Source organism: Geotrypetes seraphini, chromosome 9 (assembly GCF_902459505.1).
Source record: "Geotrypetes seraphini chromosome 9, aGeoSer1.1, whole genome shotgun sequence".
Lineage (NCBI taxonomy): Eukaryota > Metazoa > Chordata > Amphibia > Gymnophiona > Dermophiidae > Geotrypetes > Geotrypetes seraphini.
The window spans coordinates 69,413,158-69,431,843 of NC_047092.1; the positions used below are offsets into that span (position 1 = coordinate 69,413,158).

The window sequence follows — 18,686 nt, forward strand, 5'->3', positions numbered from 1 at the left end:
AAAGGTGAAAACCTTACAAGAAAAGGTAGAATTATTGGATATGCTTCAGAGAGTAAGGCACATGCTCAAGGCCCAGCACAGGAGGCAGATCTTCGGGCACCGGCACCAACGCACAGGACATGCTGGTGCCGGTGCCAGTGCGGAGGGTACACTAAAGTAAGAAGAGGGTTCGGGTGGGTTGGGGGGACCTCAGGTCGCGGCGGGGGCGTGCCCGATGGCGACGGGGGGTGCCGTATTGCAGGGGGGAAGGTACCGGTTCGCGGGGGGCCTTCGGGGGGAGCAATGCCGGTTCTCGTGGGGGGGGGAGCAACGCTGCTGGCCTCGGGGGGAGGGAGGGTGGTGGGAACATATCAAAGCGAGTTTCCATTATTTCCTATGGGGAAACTCGCTTTGATAAACGAGCATTTTGGATTACGAGCATGCTCCTGGAACGGATTATGCTCGTAATCCAAGGTATCACTGTACTTGTATTGTTCAATAAATATTGTTACAGTATTCAATAAATACAGTTAATACATACAGTACTGTGTCGTTATTCCACCAACATTGTGAATATTTACTGTATAGTATTTAGTTGTAGTCTTTTCCATAAACCGTGAATATGAATTTTATATGTTATTTGCAGTTTTAATAACAAAACCACTATCTTTTACAAAAAAAACGCGATTAACATATACAATTCATATTCGCGGGTTTTCATATTCACGGCTATAGCTGGAACGTATCCCCCGCGAATACGGAGGGAGAAGTGTATTTCCAATAGTCTTAGGCAGTGTTCTTCAACCGCCTGTCCACGGTGTGATCAACACGGTGTCTTCAGGCCAGCTCTCTGAGTGCTGCAGTGCACAAAGCCATGGGAAAAGGCCCCTACACGCGGCCTGTGCCTGAACTGGAAGCCTTCTCTCTGAAGTCACAACGTCAGAGGGAAGGCTTCCAGATGAGGCGAGGAGCCACTGCTCACAGCTTTGTGCAATGCAGCACTCAGGGAGCCTGCCTGAAGACGCTGCATTGATCGCACAGTGGACCGGCCCAAAGATAACACCGGGGGGCAGGCCAGAAGGCAAGGTACATGGAGGGAGAGAGACAACAACGGTAGGAGAAATGCTTTTAGTTTTTTTATTTAGTGATTGATTTGTCTGTTCAGGAAGAAATGCATTTGTCTCTTTTCCTTTGGGGTTGTACTACTTGCAGAGTCTTGCATCTTAGAGTTTGTTTGTAAATATTAGTACTTTTAGTTTTTGGTCCTGCATTTGTATGGGGTTATCTGTTTTCTGGTAGGAATGAATGTTAAAAAGCATACAGTGTGCTTTGTGTATTTTAATTTTGTGGTTAATCATTATGTGTTGTTAAAACAATTATATTGTGTGTATATATGAAAAATGAATGGAAAAAATGGTGTTACAATTAGTACTATTATGGGACGGAGATTGAGTGGAGATAGGTACGACTTAGCCCAGTGTTCTTCAACTGACGGTCCTCGGCATTCCCTACCTTTGTTCCTCCTTAGATCTGGTGGACGTTTGGCGCACTTTACACCCTGACTCATCTGTCCTGGGCTCATGGTACTCAATCTCAGATAGATTATTGGCTTTTGTCGTCAAGCCTTTTTTCTTCCACGAGAGCAGCAGGGATTGGTCCTTATTGCGTATCCGATCACGCTTTTATTTGGTACGCATTGGAACTAGGGTTAGGCAGTGTGGGTTCCCGGAGGTGGCGGTTTCCACCGGCATTGAATAAGGACCCTGGGTTTTACGATTACCTGCTTTAGAAGGGGGCGGATTATAAAATACACAATGCAGGCCATATGGATAACCCTGTTCTGTTCTGGGATATGGCCAAGGCTGTGTTACGTGGGGAAGTTATTGCATATGCCAGTTTCAAGAAGAAGGCTCGGGATCGGGAGATATTACATCTGGAAAAGCAGGTGAGAGCTGACCAGATGTCGTATGCTTGTAATCCAACCCCTCGGCGCAGAAGTAATTTGTTGGCCTCCCAGGCCCCTTTGAATGAGCTGCTGCAGGCCCGTACTATTCGCTCTCTTCAATATTTTAAACACCAATTCTATTTACATGACAATAAGAGTGGACGGCTTTTGGCTAACCTGGTGCGTACTGCGGACGGCCCTCAGTGAGTTCTGCGGGTGGTGAGGGAGGGGGGCGAGTCGGTTAGTTCAGATGCTGAGATCGCACGTTTTACCAGCAGTTGTATTCACGGTCTGAGGAGCCAGATCTACCAAGTGATCTTTATTTAGATAATATTCCTACACCTCAGGTGTCCGCTCTTCAACAACAACAGCTTAATGCGTCTATCTTGACTTAGAAAGTAGCTTTGGCGATTCAAGCTAGTCAGTTGTGGAAAGCCCCAGGACCTTATGGTTTATGAGCTGAATTCTGTAAATTGCTCTCATTGGAGATCATCCCAATCCTGGCTTCCACCTTCAATGTTTATGTGGAGCAGGGATCTTTGCTGCAGTCCCTCTGTGATGCTCACATTGAGGAGACTCTACAGAATCCCCGTCAACATGGATTTACTAAGGGGAGATCCTGCCAATCCAATCTTCTTTGACTGGGTGATGAGGAAGCTGGATGTTGGGGAGCCCCTGGACATTGTATACTTGGACTTCAGCAAAGCTTTCGATAGCGTACCACACCACAGGTTGTTGAGCAAAATGAGTTCTATAGGATTGGGTGACACATTGACAAAATGGGTTGGGGACTGGCTTGGAAGTAGGCTTCAGCGGGTGGTGGTAAACGGCACCCCCTCCGAAACGACGTAGGTGATCAGTGGAGTGCCGCAGGGCTCGGTCTTGGGCCCGATCCTGTTCAACATCTTTATAAGAGACTTGGCTGAGGGGCTTCGAGGTAAAATAACGTCATTCGCCGATGACGCCAAACTATGCAAAGTAGTAGACAGGAGCGCAACGGTCAAAAACTCAATGCCCAACAATATGACGCACGATCTACTCCTACTGGAGCGCTGGTCTAGGATCTGGCAACTAGGTTTCAATGCCAAAAAATGCAAAGTCATGCACCTTGGCAGCCAAAATCCATGCAAGACTTACACCCTTAATGGCGAGATCCTAGCAAGGACTGTAGCAGAACGGGACTTAGGGGTGATCATCAGTGAAGACATGAAGACTGCCAATCAAGTGGAGCAGGCTTCATCTAAGGCTAGACAAATCATAGGGTGTATACGTAGGAGTTTCATCAGCCGTAAGCCTGAAGTCATTATGCCATTGTATAGATCCATGGCGAGACCCTATCTGGAATACTGTGTACAATTCTGGAGGCCTCATTACCGCAAAGATGTGCTGAGACTGGAGTCGATCCAGTGAATGGCCACCCGGATGGTCTCGGGACTCAAGGACCTCCTGTACGAGGAACGGCTGGATAAATTACGGCTATATTCACTCGAGGAACGCAGAGAGAGGGGAGACATGATTGAGACGTTCAAATATCTCACGGGCCGTATCGAGGTGGAAGAAGATATCTTCTTTTTCAAAAGTCCCACGGCTACAAGAGGGCATCCATGGAAAATCAGGAGAAGGAAGCTGCACAGTGACACCAGGAAGTACTTTTTCACCGAGAGAGTGGTTGATCGCTGGAACAGTCTTCCACTTCAGGTGATCGAGGCCAGCAGCATGCCTGATTTTAAGACAAAATGGGATCGTCAGTGGGATCTCTTCTCAGAGAAAGGTAGGGGAGGATCATTAGGGTGGGCAGACTGGATGGGCTGTGGCCCTTATCTGCCGTCTATTTCTATGTTACTTTTGAAACCGGGCCGAGATCCTACCTTGCCAGGCTCTTATCGCCCAATCTCCCTCCTTAATTTGGAAGCAAAAATTTTTGCAAAAATTCTGGCTAATAGATTGGCTCGTGTTCTCCCGGATCTTGTTGATGATTCTCAGGCTGGTTTTGTTAGGAACCAACAGATCACAAGAAACAACCGTCTCTTAACTTCCTTGGAATTTATCGCTTCCCGCCGAGAGCCTTCTCTGTTGGTCAGTTTTGACGCAGAGAAGGCTTTTGATAAGGTTTCTTGGCATTTCATATTTGCTACGTTACATTATGGTTTTGATGAGTTCTTCTTTGAGGCAATCTCTGCACTTTATGTTTCACCGTCAGCGGCGCTTTGGATTAGTGGTTTACTTTCTGAGTCTTTTGATATCCAGAAGGGCATGCGGCAGGGCTGTCCTCTATCCCCTCTCCTGTTTGTTCTTACCCTGGATCCGTTGATACAGGACATTTTACAGAATCAGGATATTTGTGGGGTTCGCATTTATCAGGTGGCATTTACAGTCTCAGCTTTTGCGGATGATCTCCTTGTGCATCTTACTAATCCGGTTACAGCCTTGCCTGCTCTTTTGATGGTGATGGCCGAGTATGGGGATTTTTCCAGTTTTCGGCTGAATCTTGAGAGAGAATACAGCATGGAGGCTCTGGATACATCCCGAGATAAGTCCTGGCATTGGCCAGGCGAAGGGGGATGGGAAAAAGACAAAGATCACTTTGCTCTTTACAGAAAAACTGCCTTCACCCTCTGCAACTGACATCTACCTTATCTATCTTTGCAGATGATAGAAACAGTAGATTAACTATGGAAAGATATTTCACCATTAACTGAAGAGCATGCAAAGATGGAGAAATACGCTGTTTTATGAGTTCAATTAGCTACTAAAACTAGAGAAAAAGCAACAGGTCCTGAGGTTGTGGGCTAGCTGTGGTTTTACACCAAGGCCCACCCAGCCAGATACCATGAAGAGATAAACAGACCGTGGTCAGAAGACAGAATTCTCAGAAGGAAGAATTCATAAGAAAAATCATCTAATAGAAAGTATCGGAGATGTTTAAAGTTGGGAGGGGGGCTTGTGCTCGGAAATACTAATATGGTGGGGAAACAGGCATTTCGGGGAAAAGGTAGGTTTTACGGAAAACAGAGTAAAACATATAACATGACGTAGAGGAGAATAGCCAATAAATGAATGTAGCTAGGCAGTAATGCATAAGTAAATAGCCAATAAGGATGTATCATGTGATGTAAACCAACGTGGTGTTGGCCACTAAGAAATGTATAAAAACCAGGCCTTTAGGAGGGAGCGGTCAGAACAGACATTAGAGGACCTCTAGGCCTAGAGGTCATCACCTTCTGTTACGCTATATACTATATGATCTATACTTGTAAGCTGTTATTGATTGACTAAATAAATATATACTTATTGAAACCAGTATATAGCGTTTGAGGTCTCATTACCGAGGTAGGCCTAGACAGCGGCCTATCTACATCAATCTAAATAAATCTCTGGCTCTTCCAACGTCTCCAGAGGTCCAGGCTACTTGGCCTGGAATTTTCCCGCTGCGCTGGAAGGACAGTGCCTTTCAGTATTTAGGTATTCAATTAACTTCTTAGGTTACTTCCCTCAAACAGACTAATTTACAACTGCTTTTAGATTATACTTGTCAGCAGCTGGATAGTTGGAAATTTTTTCCCTTTCAGTCCATGGCCGCATATGATTTTTCCACATATTTTTCCAAAATGGCTGTATGTTCTGCAGTTATTGCATATTCGTCTATTGCAAAAGGATCTTTGGGTGTTTTACCAACTTCTCTCTAGGTTCCTCTGGAATGGGAAAAAACCACAGATGCCATTTCATTTTTTTGATAGGGTCTTGGTCTAGGGGGTGCATGGGTGTCCCCCCCCGATCTGCAGAAATATAATCATTACATTACATTCGTGATTTCTATTCCGGTTCAAGGCGGATTACACAAGAATTGTGATGTTATAAAATACATTTGGTGGATTACATGAGACTTGTCAAGATACTAGTAACTGTCTGAGTGGTTTGAATATTTTTGATTTGCTATGTAGCTAGTGCTTTGGGTGAAGCTAGGGGCGGGTCTGGTTCTGTTATAAAGGTTTAATGTATTTTTTGAAGAGTAGGGTTTTGTTTCCTTTTTGAAAGTTTTGTAGTCTGTGGTCAAGGATAGCAGGTTTGTGAGTTGTCTGTCCAGTTTTGCTGCTCTGGTGACTAGTAGGTTGTCGTACATTCTTCTTCACTTGACATTTTTGGTAGGTGGGTGTGTGAATAGTGTGTTGGTTCTTCTGTGTCTGGTTGAGGTAGATTTATTAGTCGGTTTTTCCAGTAGGTTGGGCTGTCTCCGTTTATAGCTTTAAATAGAATTTGAAGTGTATTCTTGATTGTATTGGGAGCCAGTGTGAGTCGTAGTATGCTTCTGTGATTTTTTCAGCGAGTAGATGAGTCTTAGGGCTGTGTTTTGTATTGTTTGTAATTGTTTTATCAGGGTTGCTGGGCAGGGGAGATATAGTATGTTGCAGTAGTCTATTAAGCCTAGGATTAGAGATTGTACCAAAAGTTGGAATTGTTTTCTGTCGAAGAATTTTCAGCTTACCTTCTTCATTATCTTGGTGATTGGATTTTGGAACAAGATGTTTATACCTGTTTTGCTTATGAACAGGCATATTATCATCCTTGGCATTTATCTTCTTTGTTGCATGCACTTTGGTCTTCTCTTTCTTCTTCCTTGCGCTCCAGTCTATTGTTGGGATCTTTATGTGATATCTGGAAGATTTTGGTGTTGAGCTTGGGGGGTGGGAGGCGGTCAGTGGTGTCCGACCAGTTGCCTCTGCAAGGGAATCTTCAGCTCTTGCCAGGTAACTCTTCGGCAACTTTTCGATGTTGGGCCCAATTAGGTTTGACTGTTTTGGCGCATACACTAACCGAGGGGGGGGGGCTTTCTGTTTCGGCGCTACATAAAGCTTTGTGCTTGCTGGTCCCACCTAGATCTTGGTCTCTTTGTGTGCCCGTTGGGCTCCGGAATTGGATCTCTTACCGACAGACTTGGATGTGGGAGGTCTTATTAGGCGAATCTCGACTATGTCTGTATCTGCTGAACTTCGGGAATGTCAATTTCGGGTGCTCCATCGGGCGTATTTCACAAGGGTTCAAATTATACTATTTTGGTTTGGGAGACTCTGATCAATGTGAGAAATGTAACGCCGCCCCAAGTCCTTCTTTCTTGCTTTTTGGAGTTGTCCGGTGGCTAAGGCTTTTTGGAGGCAGGTGGTCTGATATTTGGAGGATTTATTGGGCTGCTTGATCCCTTTTACTCTGGTGGGGTTTCTTTTAGATAAATTTGAGGCCTTTCATTTTCCACCTGATGTAGTTTATTCCTGTGGAAGGCTGGCTTGGTGGCTAAGAAGGTTATTTTGACAGAGTGGGGTCGGCTGATCCTACCGCATATTGGGCATGGCACAATCGGCTGCATGCTTTGATGTTGCTTGAGAGGGGTCAGTGCGTGCTTCCTTTCGTCAGTCCAATTTTTTTCTGTGAGGTTGGGCCTCTTATATCTATTCTTTGTCTCCTAGAATTCGTAGTTTGATTCTTAACATTCTACGATTCTGAGATGTTCTGAGCGGTGGTGGGGGGGGGAGGTTCCAGCTTGCCTCTTCTCAGCTGTGGATCTCCTTTGTCCTTTTCGTGGTTTGCTTCATTTATTTTATGTTTGTTTGTTCTTTGCTAGTGTTGTGTTTGACTCTTCGTTTGTTCTATCCTTTGATTTTGTGGGGAGGATTTTTGGGGTGTGTAGGGTGCTGGGAGGAGGGATGCCTTACTTTCTATCTTTCAGGGCTCATCAGATTACAGGGCTGTTTGCAAGGTATTTTAGTCAATTCTGTCTGTGCCTCCCCGGTGGTGCAGGGTTGTGCTTTTGCCTTTTTGCTGGTCTTTTATATTATTTGTTCCTCAATTTTTGATTGCTGGCTTTGTTTCCTGTTCATGTGCTTGTCTCTAATATAGCTTTTCGGTGGTCCCCGTTCCTTACACCTGTTTACATAGCTATGGTCATGTCAGGGAACTGTGGATTCTGGGTGGGGGATGGGATGGGGGGATTTGTTGTGTATTTCTTGAACAGATTTGTACCTTGTTTGCTATGTTTCTCATTTATTTGTTCAATAAAAATTGATTTCAAGTAAATAAAAAAACTCTCAAATTTAATTTTTTGTTGGTTTTGCAATTTTATAATTTCAATTATAAAGGGGGAGGGATTCTGTAATCGGTGTTCTTTTTGACAGACACCAGTTACAGAATCCAGCTTTTAGGCGAAGGACTGGCCCCTCATTCACCTAAAAGCTCTTGTTTTGGGTGTTTGGGACTTTTTTGGGTTGATAATGTATTGTAAGTGTAGACATAGTGGTGATCTGGGCGTTTAAACAGCTGAACGTAGAACGGCAGGCCATTCTCAAAACAAACCTCATTTTGGACATTTGTTTTGAGAAAGGACATTTTCCCTGTTTCTACTTTCAATGTTTAGGGCCTAGGTCAAAAGGGGACTTAGGTTACCTAATATGCCCCTCCATGTGGTCCATAAAGTCTGAAGAGGATTCAAAAAAGTAGTCAAAACATATAAAAAAAAAAAAAAAAGCCCAAGTCTATGGCAGGCTGGGCCTCTTAGAATTACCTCTTTTATTATTCCACATTGTTTATTCAGCTTAGCATCTGTTTGCTTGATGTCTTTTTCCCAATGTTCTAATTCTCTTACAAAATCCTGCAGCTCCTCAGCATTTTGTTTCATCTGCAGTTGCAACTCCAGTGCTTTATTTGGTGAAGACATGGTGGGGATTTGCTGAATGCAAGAAAGTTCAGATATGTACTTAAAAACAAACACATGAGTCGACTGTTAACTCCTCTGACACACAAGGACCTCATGATCCCACTAGAACTAGATAGTAGAAACATTCTCCCCCCTTAACTTCAGCCAAATCAAAATCTCCAGTTTCAATTTAAAAAATAATTAACAGGACAACTAGAGCTAAATTAACTTGGGTACCAGATTACACATAAATCAGCCCTCAGCATCTGCTGTTATACTAGGCAGAAAAGCAGTAGCCACTAGGGGCAGGTGTAGAACAGTGGCTCATGAGGTCATATAGAGGAACAGCAGGTCATGATCTGGAGGAGGGAACTGTTGCTAGGTGACAGAAGTGAAATGGAGGGGGGAAGACACAACAAAATAACTCAAAATGCATGCAAAAAAGTAAGCAATGTAAATGAGATGAAAAGCAAAAGAAAGCAATCTAGGCAAAGAAGTTCTAAAAACTTAATTTTTTCTGTGCTCTTAATTGTGGTACTTATCCCAATGTTACTCCTGACGGAATTCTGCACAACTGCACAGTGCAGAATTTGCACAGAATAACCTATTCGTGCAGAATTCTGCACATGCTGTACAGAATTCTACACAAACCTTCCATTTTACCCCTGTCCCCTCCTCCTCCCCTGCATGGGTCTGGCCTCTCTCCCTCTGACTGACCTCCCACCGTGAGATCAGACATACCTGTGGCCTCCCATAGAAGCAGTAGTGGTAGCAGCCAGTCCGCAGAAGCAGCACTGTGAATAGACTGCTTGCTGCCAGCACCACTAGGGCCTTCCCTCTGCCGAATCACTTCTTGTAGATAGATGACTTTGCAAAGGGAAGGCCCGGGCAGGGCCAGCCTCAAACAGTCCATTCACAGTCCTGTCTCTGCCGGTTGATTTCTGCTGTTACGGCTGCTCAGGGAAGCCCAGGTATGTTTGGGGTCAGAGAGAGAGAGGCCATACTCAGGGGAGGGGACAGGAACATGGATGCCAGATCACAATTTTTTTTTTTTGTGGGGGTGAAGGAGGGGACATGAATGTTGGACCGCAAGTTGGGGGGAGGGAGCACATGGATGTTGGACTGCAAGTGGTGGGGGGGGGGTTGAGAGGACATGGATGCTGGACCTGCAAGTAGAGGGGCAAGGGGTTGAGCAGGAAACCCAGGCCAGAAAGGGGGGTTAGAAGAAAGAGATGGTTGACTGTAGAGTGAGGGAGAGAGAGAGAAGCCAGACCATGGGGAGTGGGGAACGGATTCAGGGTACAAGAGAGAGGTGGTGGGTGAGGAAAGGAGACATGGATGCTGCACCCACAAATAAGGGTGGGGGGATGGAAGAGAGAGAGACCAAAACCAGAAAAGGGGTGGGAAGAGTGGAACAGATTCTTAGCAGTGGACAGAGGGAGAGAGATCCCAGACTATGGAATCCAAGGAGAGGATTCAGGGTGCCAGTGAGAGAGAAGTGAGATTAAGAGGGAGACAGAACTTGTAACCTGTTAACTTTATATTATGTATGTTAACCCGTTCTGAGCTCTTTGGGGAGAACAAGATAGAAAACAAATTAAATAAATAAACTGAAGTTGGAGTGAGAGGGAACTGAGGAGGCTTGAACCTGAGAAAGGAAAAGGCAAGAAAGAATTTCAGGCCTTAGGATAGTAGAAATCTACACAAAACACTACAAATAAATTTTGCAGAATTTTCAAAATTTTTGTGCAGCATTCCGTTAGGAGTACTACATACAACAATGATTTTTATGTAACATTACAAAATATTTTTCACACTCCATATCTCTGTTCATAAAGGAGAAATTAGGTTCTTTGCTGTTAATTTTCTTTCTTTTAGTCCCTCCAGACCAGTACAAAAAAAAAAATCTGTGAGCTCGGACACCTAAATTTTAAGTGTGTGGGGCCCGTCTACAGAGATGGGTAGGGATGCTTAAGCATGCCCAAGAAGGGGCGAGGTTTCACCCACAAATGGCCTTCAGGATCCCTACATGTCTCCATAGATGGGAGACAGGCGCCTGAAATGAAGACCAATAAAATGCTGGCCTATATTTCCCAACCCGACAAGTAGACGCTGCTTGACATCAGCTGATCACGACAGGGGAATCCCTGATCAGCTGAGCAAGCAGGACTACCCGAATACACAGTTTCAGAGAGTCCTGTTGGCTAAGCTGATCAGGGGAAATTCCACTGCTACGATCAGCTCAGTCAGCTGCGGCGGCAGAGCACCAACCCCCAGAGATCAGGAGGATAGATGCCCACTCTCTCCTGTCTGAACGACATCTCCACCTCCTGACACCAGCAGGAGGGATGCCCACTTCCTCCTGCCTGAATGACCCCCCTCCCCCGACATTACACCTCTGGACCACCAGGGATTCCAGAGGAGGTATGATGGATAGAGCAGGGAGGGGGGGAACAGGGTGGACAGCCTGGGAGAGAAGGGGGCTGGGTGCAGTGCCTGGCAGAGAAGGGAGGGAAGGGGCTGGGTGCAGTGCCTGATGGGGGAAGGAGGGGGCACCGGGTACACATCCTGGCAGGGCAGAGCACTTGAATATTAAGCCGTCCGACTTATATTTGAATTAACTATGTTTCCTCCTTTTTGGGGAAAAATGGAGGTCTTGATTTATATTTGGATAGACTTATATTTGAGTATAGACAGTAAATGCAATTTACCTCCATTGAAAACGAAGCAGGAATCAAGTAAAAAGGTAAGGAATTCACGCACAGCGACTTAATCGTGAAAAAACAAGAAAAAATCGCGGTGCTAGAAGGCAGTTGGGGCAGAGCCTGAAAAACACGTCTTCTAGGCTCACGGAAAATTTTGAACTGGAGACCACGAGGGGATGCACCCCCTAGTGGAGCAGGAAGGCACGCATGCGTGGAGCAACAGAGCAAACTTAAATCTTCAATCAAGTTTGCTTGAAAATGCTTCCGCATCGGGGCTCCGTAGATGACGTCACCCACATGTGAGAATATCATGCCTGCTTGTCCTGGGATAAATGCAATTTACCTCCATTGAAGGCTTCCCTTTAGAGCGGCACTGCCTAAGGACTTTTTTTTTTTTTTTTTAATCGAACTTTACAATTGAACAGACCCCACTGGTTCTCAAAGCTATATGCCTTGCCAGAATTAGTGGGAAGGCCTACAGCTGAGGCACCTCTACTGAAAAACTGTGGGGGGAGGGACTTGACCCCTCAAGTGTGACACCCCCAAAAGGGTCTCCCCAAGCTCAATCCGGCACCACAGATGGGGACCATAAGGCCTCAAAACAAAATTCAATAGCACTACACTCACTCAGGGAAGACTGCACAGGCTTACCACCTTCATCTGCTGAAGACTGAGAGCAGACTGAATGTACTTGTAACTGCACAGCCCACTTGTACTACTGCCAAGTTTGTGTCTAAGTTTACACCTGCTAGTCATGGTGAGCTGTGCTGGTCTGAACATTTACCTTGCTTGTGGCTGGAGTTTCCCAATCTTTCTTTTGGGTCCAGCAAAACAGTCACCCAGGACAGCAGCATAGGAAATCAATTGTCAAAATTTCTGACCTGATAATCAAATTGTCCATGAAACCACCAGCATATGAAAATATTTAACTAGAAAATCTAAAAGCACTATCATTGTAGGCAAGGCAGGGTTACTTCTTTGGTTGGTGCCTAGGCACACAAGTACACTGGGCTCCCTGGCCCTGCATCCTCCCCGCTCCTTCCTACCCATGTCTCCCCTCCCACAAATTTACCTCCAAATTAGAGAGCTAAACGGGAACAGGAATCACAGAGTCTGCGGGGCTCCCCTCCAGGTCCACGGGGATGGGTCCGATTTGTTCAGGGAACCCGCGGGTATGGTACCTTTTTCCGGTGTTGGGTCGTATCCTGCCGCACTCACTCAATCTTTTTAGGCTGCTGGCAGTGTTCCTTTCTCCATGCTTCTGGCAGCTGACCTGGAACCTTTCTTCTGACACATTTTGCATCAGAAGGAAGGCTTCCAGGTCAGCTGCCTGTAGTGTGGAGGAGTGAAGGAAGACTGCTGTCAGCCTGAAGAGAAAGGCCAATAAGACGCTGCACGGGCTGGGTGGGAAGGAGGGAGGGAAAGAGATGCAACCTGCAGCTCTTCTCCCATGGCCTCACAGATCTACCAAAGTACCTGGTGGTCCAGCAGGAGTTTATGTGGCAGGAGCACAGTCCTCTCACTCCTGCCTCCTCACAACTGCCTTCTGAAATGGCTGCATCGACCTCTTGCAGTACTATAGGAAATGTCGTGAGTACCTGCAAAAAGTCGCAGTAGCCATTTCAGAAGACAGTTGCAAGGAGGGAGGAGAGGTTATAAATATTTAAATAAATACCTATACATATTTAAATAAATAACTATATATGGAAGAGGGGGGCAGGGACACTGTAGGACTGAGGGGCCATGCTCCTATCCCAAAGATTCCCCCCCTCCCACTGGACCTGACCAAGATAGGCCCTTAGGTTGGGAGGAAGATCAAAGAGTTGGGGCCTGGAGAAGGGAGAGAGCTTTGCCTATGGGTTGGGGAGAAGGGGAGGGACGAGAGGTGCAGAGACCTGCAAGTGGTTGAAGGAGAGAAAGAGGGGAGAAGCTAGACCTTGGGGAGCGAGAAATCTGGACATGGAAATGTGGAGGAGGGAAAGAGGGTACACATGGGGAAAGGAAGAAAGATGGAGAATTGTGGGACTTGTTGGTAAAGGAAGAAGAAATATTGGATGCTATGGAGAGAAGGTTGGGCTAGATGGAAAAGGATGCAAGAGGGAGGAATGTTTGACATGGTGGTGGAGTAAATGAAGGGAGAAACATGGCATGATGCTAGAGAGGGGTGATAGATATGAGAAATGTTGAGAATGGGGCTGGTGGGGAGGGGCAAAAGATACTGCTCAAGGGCGAGGATGAGAGAGGGAGAAATGTTGGATGTGGCTGTAGAGGGGGGTGAGAGAGATGCACCCTGGCTCCCTCTCTCTCTTCTCCCACTCCCTTTGCAGCAAGGGAGGGAATAAGGGAGAGAGATGGTGGATAGCGACATGCTGCACATGGGAGTGGAGGAGAGGAAGAAATGATGAGCAGGAGTGGGGAGGGGAAAAAGGAGATGGATTCAAGGGCAGAAGACAGTAAGGATGTTGTACAGTGGGAGGGAGGGAAGACAGAGGGAGAAATGCTGTACCATGGTAGGAGGAACCAATGGACAACCACTTGAAGAATTTGCAGAATATAGGAAGCAGAAAGAGAAACTGGAACTAATTTGATGGAAAAATAAATCTCCAGACAACAAAGGTAAAAAAAAGGAATTTATTTGCTGAAATATGTTGGCTTTGTGCTATGTATATAGCGGATGTCTTTGTATTGTGTTCAACAGAAAAGGAAATTCATTTCTGTTTTTATTTCTCCAGTGTTGAAGTATTTGCTAAGCATCGCCAGCTGAGGACCTCCTCCAGAGGTGGCTAAATTCCCTTCTACGAAGCATAGTAGTCGCTGGCAGCATTCTTGAGCCACTGAGATGCCAGCATTTGTGGCTTAGAGACATTGCTGCTGCCTGTCAAGCTTGGTAAAAGGGATTTTTGGGCACCTTCAGAGGAAGTCTTCAGTTGACACATAACTTGAGGGTCCTCATTAGCTGGAATATTTATATTTTATACTTACATTAGAGGCTCTGGCAGAGACCTACAGTATATACTCAAATATAAGTCGATCTGAATATAAGTCAAGACCTCCTTTATCCCCCCAAAAAGGAGGAAAAATGGTTGACTCAAATATGTCGGGCAGCTTAATATTCAAGTGTCCTGCCCCAGCTCCCTTCCTTCCTCCCCTCCCCTGTCAGGCTCTGTACCCAGCCCCCTTCCATCCTCTCCTCTCCTGCCAGGCTTTGCACCCAGCACCCTTCCATCTTCCCCTCCCCTGTCAGCCTCTGCACCCAGCACCCTTCCATCCTCCCCTGTCAGGCTCTGCACTCTCCCTCCCAGGCTCTGCCCTTTGTCCCCCATCCCTACCCTATCTTCCTACCTCTGCCGATCTGGCAGAGTTGCAGCGGGTCTTCTGCCAATCGTTGGTGGAGGTGCAGCGGGCAGGAGCAAGCTTTCTGAACTCCTGCCCCGCTGCTAACCGGCTGCGCGGATCCACTTAGTCCATTTCAGCGGCACGAGCAGCAGCGCGATTTGGCGCTGCTTCTCGGCGCTGAGCGGCTTCCTTACTGGCTCCCATTTAAATTTCCAAATTAATAGTGTCTTTGCTTATTTGTAAATGGGTCTCTACCAGAACCTCTAATTCAGTAGCATAATTAAATGAGATAACAACTGTATATGGGGACAGGAGGGAATAGATTACTTATGGGGATGGGTCCGATTTCTGTCCCTGCACAACTCTCTACTCCAGACGTACAGCACCTCCTCCCTCTTTCTTCACCACCCAGTGCAGTCAAACTCGCATCTTACTGTTACTGCAATAGATTCATCCATCATTGATGGCATCAAAGAACATTTCCAGCATTTAAGACACTTGTTTTCCTGTTCATCCTTGAGTGTTCTGAAGCTATCATTGAGTCATAAAACAATGTTTTCTGTGCAGGGTCCAGTGTGTTGGAATGCCATACCTTTGGAGTTAAGACAAGTGCATACTTTGTTGCAGTTTAGTAAAGGAGTAAAAACAGCTTTTATTTGAATGCTGTTTTGTCAAATGAAGCTGGATGTCTGGGAAAGACGTTTAAGACAGTGTTTGTATGGAAGTGCCACACTGGGTACATGCTTAGACAAACAAGATATAATGTCATAAAGTTACGCAGACGATCTCACCATCCTCCTGCCTTTCGACCAAACCACCCCCAACACAACGAACAAACTACACATTGCACTAGAAACAGTGTCAAATTGGATGAGAGACCACAAATTAAAACTAAACCAAGTCAAAACCAAATTCTTACCTCTAGAAAGAAACAAAATCCCAACCATAACAAACCTAGAAATAAACTCCATCACATATCCTTTACAACCCAACCTAAAACTGTTGGGAATAATGATAGAGAAAGGCTGCACCATGCAACTTCAAATCAGCAAAACAGTTCAGAAGGCATTCGCAACCATGCACAACTTAAGACAAATCCGAAAATACTTCAACAACGAACAATTCAAACTCATAGTTCAAGTGCTAATCCTAGGACTCCTGGACTACTGTAACATACTTTAACTATCATGCCCCGCCAACATGCTAAAACAATTACAAACCGTCCAAAATACAGCCCTAAGACTAATATACTCGCTGAAAAAATACGACCACATTACCTCAGCTTTCCAAGACTCACACTGGCTCCCAGTACAAGCACGCATTCAACACAAATTCTACTGCACCCTATTCAAAGCCCTAAATGGAAATGGACCAAGCTATCTGAGTAACCGCCTAATCTGGAAAAACACATCCAGACTAAGGAGAACTCAAGCACACTTTACCCACCTCACAATGAAAGGCATGCAAAGCAAAATAATATATGACGGTCTACTAGCCACCAAAGCAGCGAAAATAGACCACCATCTCTCAAATCTGCTGGCCACGACCCCAACTACAAAACATTCAGGAAAAAACTGAAAATCATACTATTCAAGAAATTTGTCAAATGATCTAACCGAACCGTATCGACCATTCCCAGATCCCGACGCATACTATAGCTATCAACCTTGTAATCTCCCTGGGAATGCCCAGGATAATTTCTTGTTGTAAACCACCTAGAACTGAAAGGTATTGGCAGGATAGAAGACATCAATGTAATGTAATATTTTATTTTATTATGTAAGTTATGTTGTAACCCACTTAGAACTGTTGGATATGTGGGTTATAAATATTTAAATAATACAGTTTAGGTTCTACCAAAACTAGATCAAAACCGAAGGCTCCATTTGTGATTTAATACACAGTTGCACCAAATATTGTCCCTTTTTATCAGGGCCGGATTAAAGGTTTGGTCCAGTAGGCATGTGCCTCAGGCCAGAGGAGGTCAGAGAGCCCGATGAGCTGGGTACCTGCGTGTCTTCCTCCCTCCTGTGTAGCAGCCGCTGTTTTGCTTTCCTCCCCCCACGGTCAAAGAGCAGTGGCTCTCTTCCCAGCCTCCAGACTAACAGTGGCTTCCTTCCTTCCCAGCAGCTCTCAGCGTTCTAACTTGCCTGCAGTAGTGCCAGTGGTGTCAGTGCAGTGATTCACTTAGGCAGCCTTAGGGTCTTTGCTGGGTCACGCCTGCCTCTAATGATGCAACTTCCTCTTTTCTTGAAGGTGGGCATGATCCAGCAAAGGTCCCAAGGGCGAATCAATTCAAATCGATTTAAAAAAAAAAAAAAAAAAAAATCGGCCTCCCGATTCGCTAACTGACCCTCCCCCCTCACCCCCTAAAGTAGGAGTGGCATCGCTGTCTCTTGCTGGCCGGCTGCTGCCACTCCTGCTTTAGAGGGCGAGGGGGGAGAGTCACTCAGGAATTGCTGGTGTCCAGCTTCCCCCCTAGCCTCATGCGCATCCAGGGCTGGATTAAAGGGTGGGTCCGATGTGCTGGTACGATGATTGCAGGCAGTAGTGGTGGTTCTGTGTACTGCCCTGATATACAATGCTGCTGCTATTGGTGCTTGCCTGCACAGTGGCCCAGCTGCTTGCGGCCAGCCTGCTGACTCAATTTAATTCCGCTCGCTGCCGCTACTCCAAACACATGCAGCAATTGCACGCCGCCGGCCCATAAGCCTTCATTCCGTCAGAATTAATGTCGGGGGAAAGCAATCACTGCACGCGCCTGGCCCTTTTGGAGTTGCGGCAGCAGCTGGGGGAGGGTTAAATGGAGGCGGAGAGCAGCGGTGGCGGGCAGGGGGTAAGTGGCGGGAGGCGGAATCGGTGGCAGGTCAGTTTGGTGCCAGAACCAAACACTCCCTGCCAAGTTTTTTCATAGGCAGCTAAGGACGGCTCAAACTATGCAATCTGCATTTGTCTCATCTGGTGAAGAAAATGGCAAGAGCAACTGCCCATCCTCTCGCAACTTCTTATCAGCGGCATGAGTCGTGCTTTAAAACTCAGTTCCACGATTTCAGGGAAACGATGGTCCAAGTGGCTTCAAAACGGTCAGAGCGCAAGCGCAGGCAGGCAGGCTTTGGGATGAGGAAGTAAGATCCTGCAACTGTTGCCATGAGACTGGACTCACAGCAGCACAGCATTTCTTCTGCTGCCATCAAACTGCTGCACGATGAAAAAAAAAAAAGATTAAGTGTAGGCAGCCTCAATCAGCCTGAGAGGAGAGCTGAGGGGAAGGAGGCAAGGAGTGAAGAGCCAATAGGACTAGGCTATGAAGGAGTGAAAAAGCACTGAACAAAGGATGGTAATGAGAAAGGAGACAGGAAGAGAAATAAAGGGTTGGAAAGAGGATAAAGAGTATTTGGAGAGAGGGATGTAGTGAGCAGAGAAAAATGTCTGGTGGGAGAAAAGGAAAGAAAGAGAACAGTGAAGAGTAGAAGTACAGAAGCAAAAAGGGGGAAAGAAGTAAATAAGAAAATGGGTAAATGTGGGCGGGGCAGGGCATGGTGGGGTAGCCTGGGCAGGGGGGGTGTAGGCCTTCAAGGGGGGGGCAGGCCTTCAGGGATGGTGGCACAGGCATGCCTTCAGGGAGTAGTGCAGGCCTTCAGGGGGGCCCTGGTGTAGAAGTACACGGAGGGAGGGAAAGGGGGGTTCAAAGAGACGTGCATATGCCGGACTTTGGGGGGAAGAAATAATGGGTCTAAAAACAGAGGAGAGGGAGAGAGATGGTGGACAATGGGATTTAGGGAGGGAAGGAACAGAAAGGGAGAGAAGTTGGACACAAGGGATGGTGTGGAGGGGGGGATAGGAGAGTAGTTGGGAAAAGAAAGGGAGATATGGTGGACCCTGGGGTGGTAGGGAAGAGGGAGAGATGCTGGATGAAAGGGTAGTTGAGGAAAGGTGGATCTGTGGATGGAGACGAAAAAAAGGAATGATGCCAGATCTCTGAGGGAGGGAAGGGAAATGGAAGGTTGAGGACAGAGATGGCAGATGGATGGTTAGCACG

General features: G+C 46.2%; 1 protein-coding gene across 3 annotated transcripts in view; it reads right to left on the reverse strand.

Annotated features, from left to right (window-relative positions):
* The window catches only part of RPAP3 (RNA polymerase II associated protein 3), a 150,484-nt gene that overhangs the window by 129,312 nt on the left and 2,486 nt on the right, over positions 1-18,686 (reverse strand). The window contains exon 2 of one of the 3 annotated variants that reach the window (XM_033957900.1): positions 8,475-8,639. The exons of 1 other annotated variant lie outside the window; for it this stretch is intronic. In XM_033957900.1, the coding sequence (XP_033813791.1) occupies positions 8,475-8,627 (153 nt within the window). In that variant the 5' untranslated portion in view covers positions 8,628-8,639. Of the gene's footprint in view, positions 1-8,474; positions 8,667-18,686 lie in introns of all 3 variants that reach the window. One more of the 3 variants, XM_033957899.1, reaches the window with a different exon arrangement.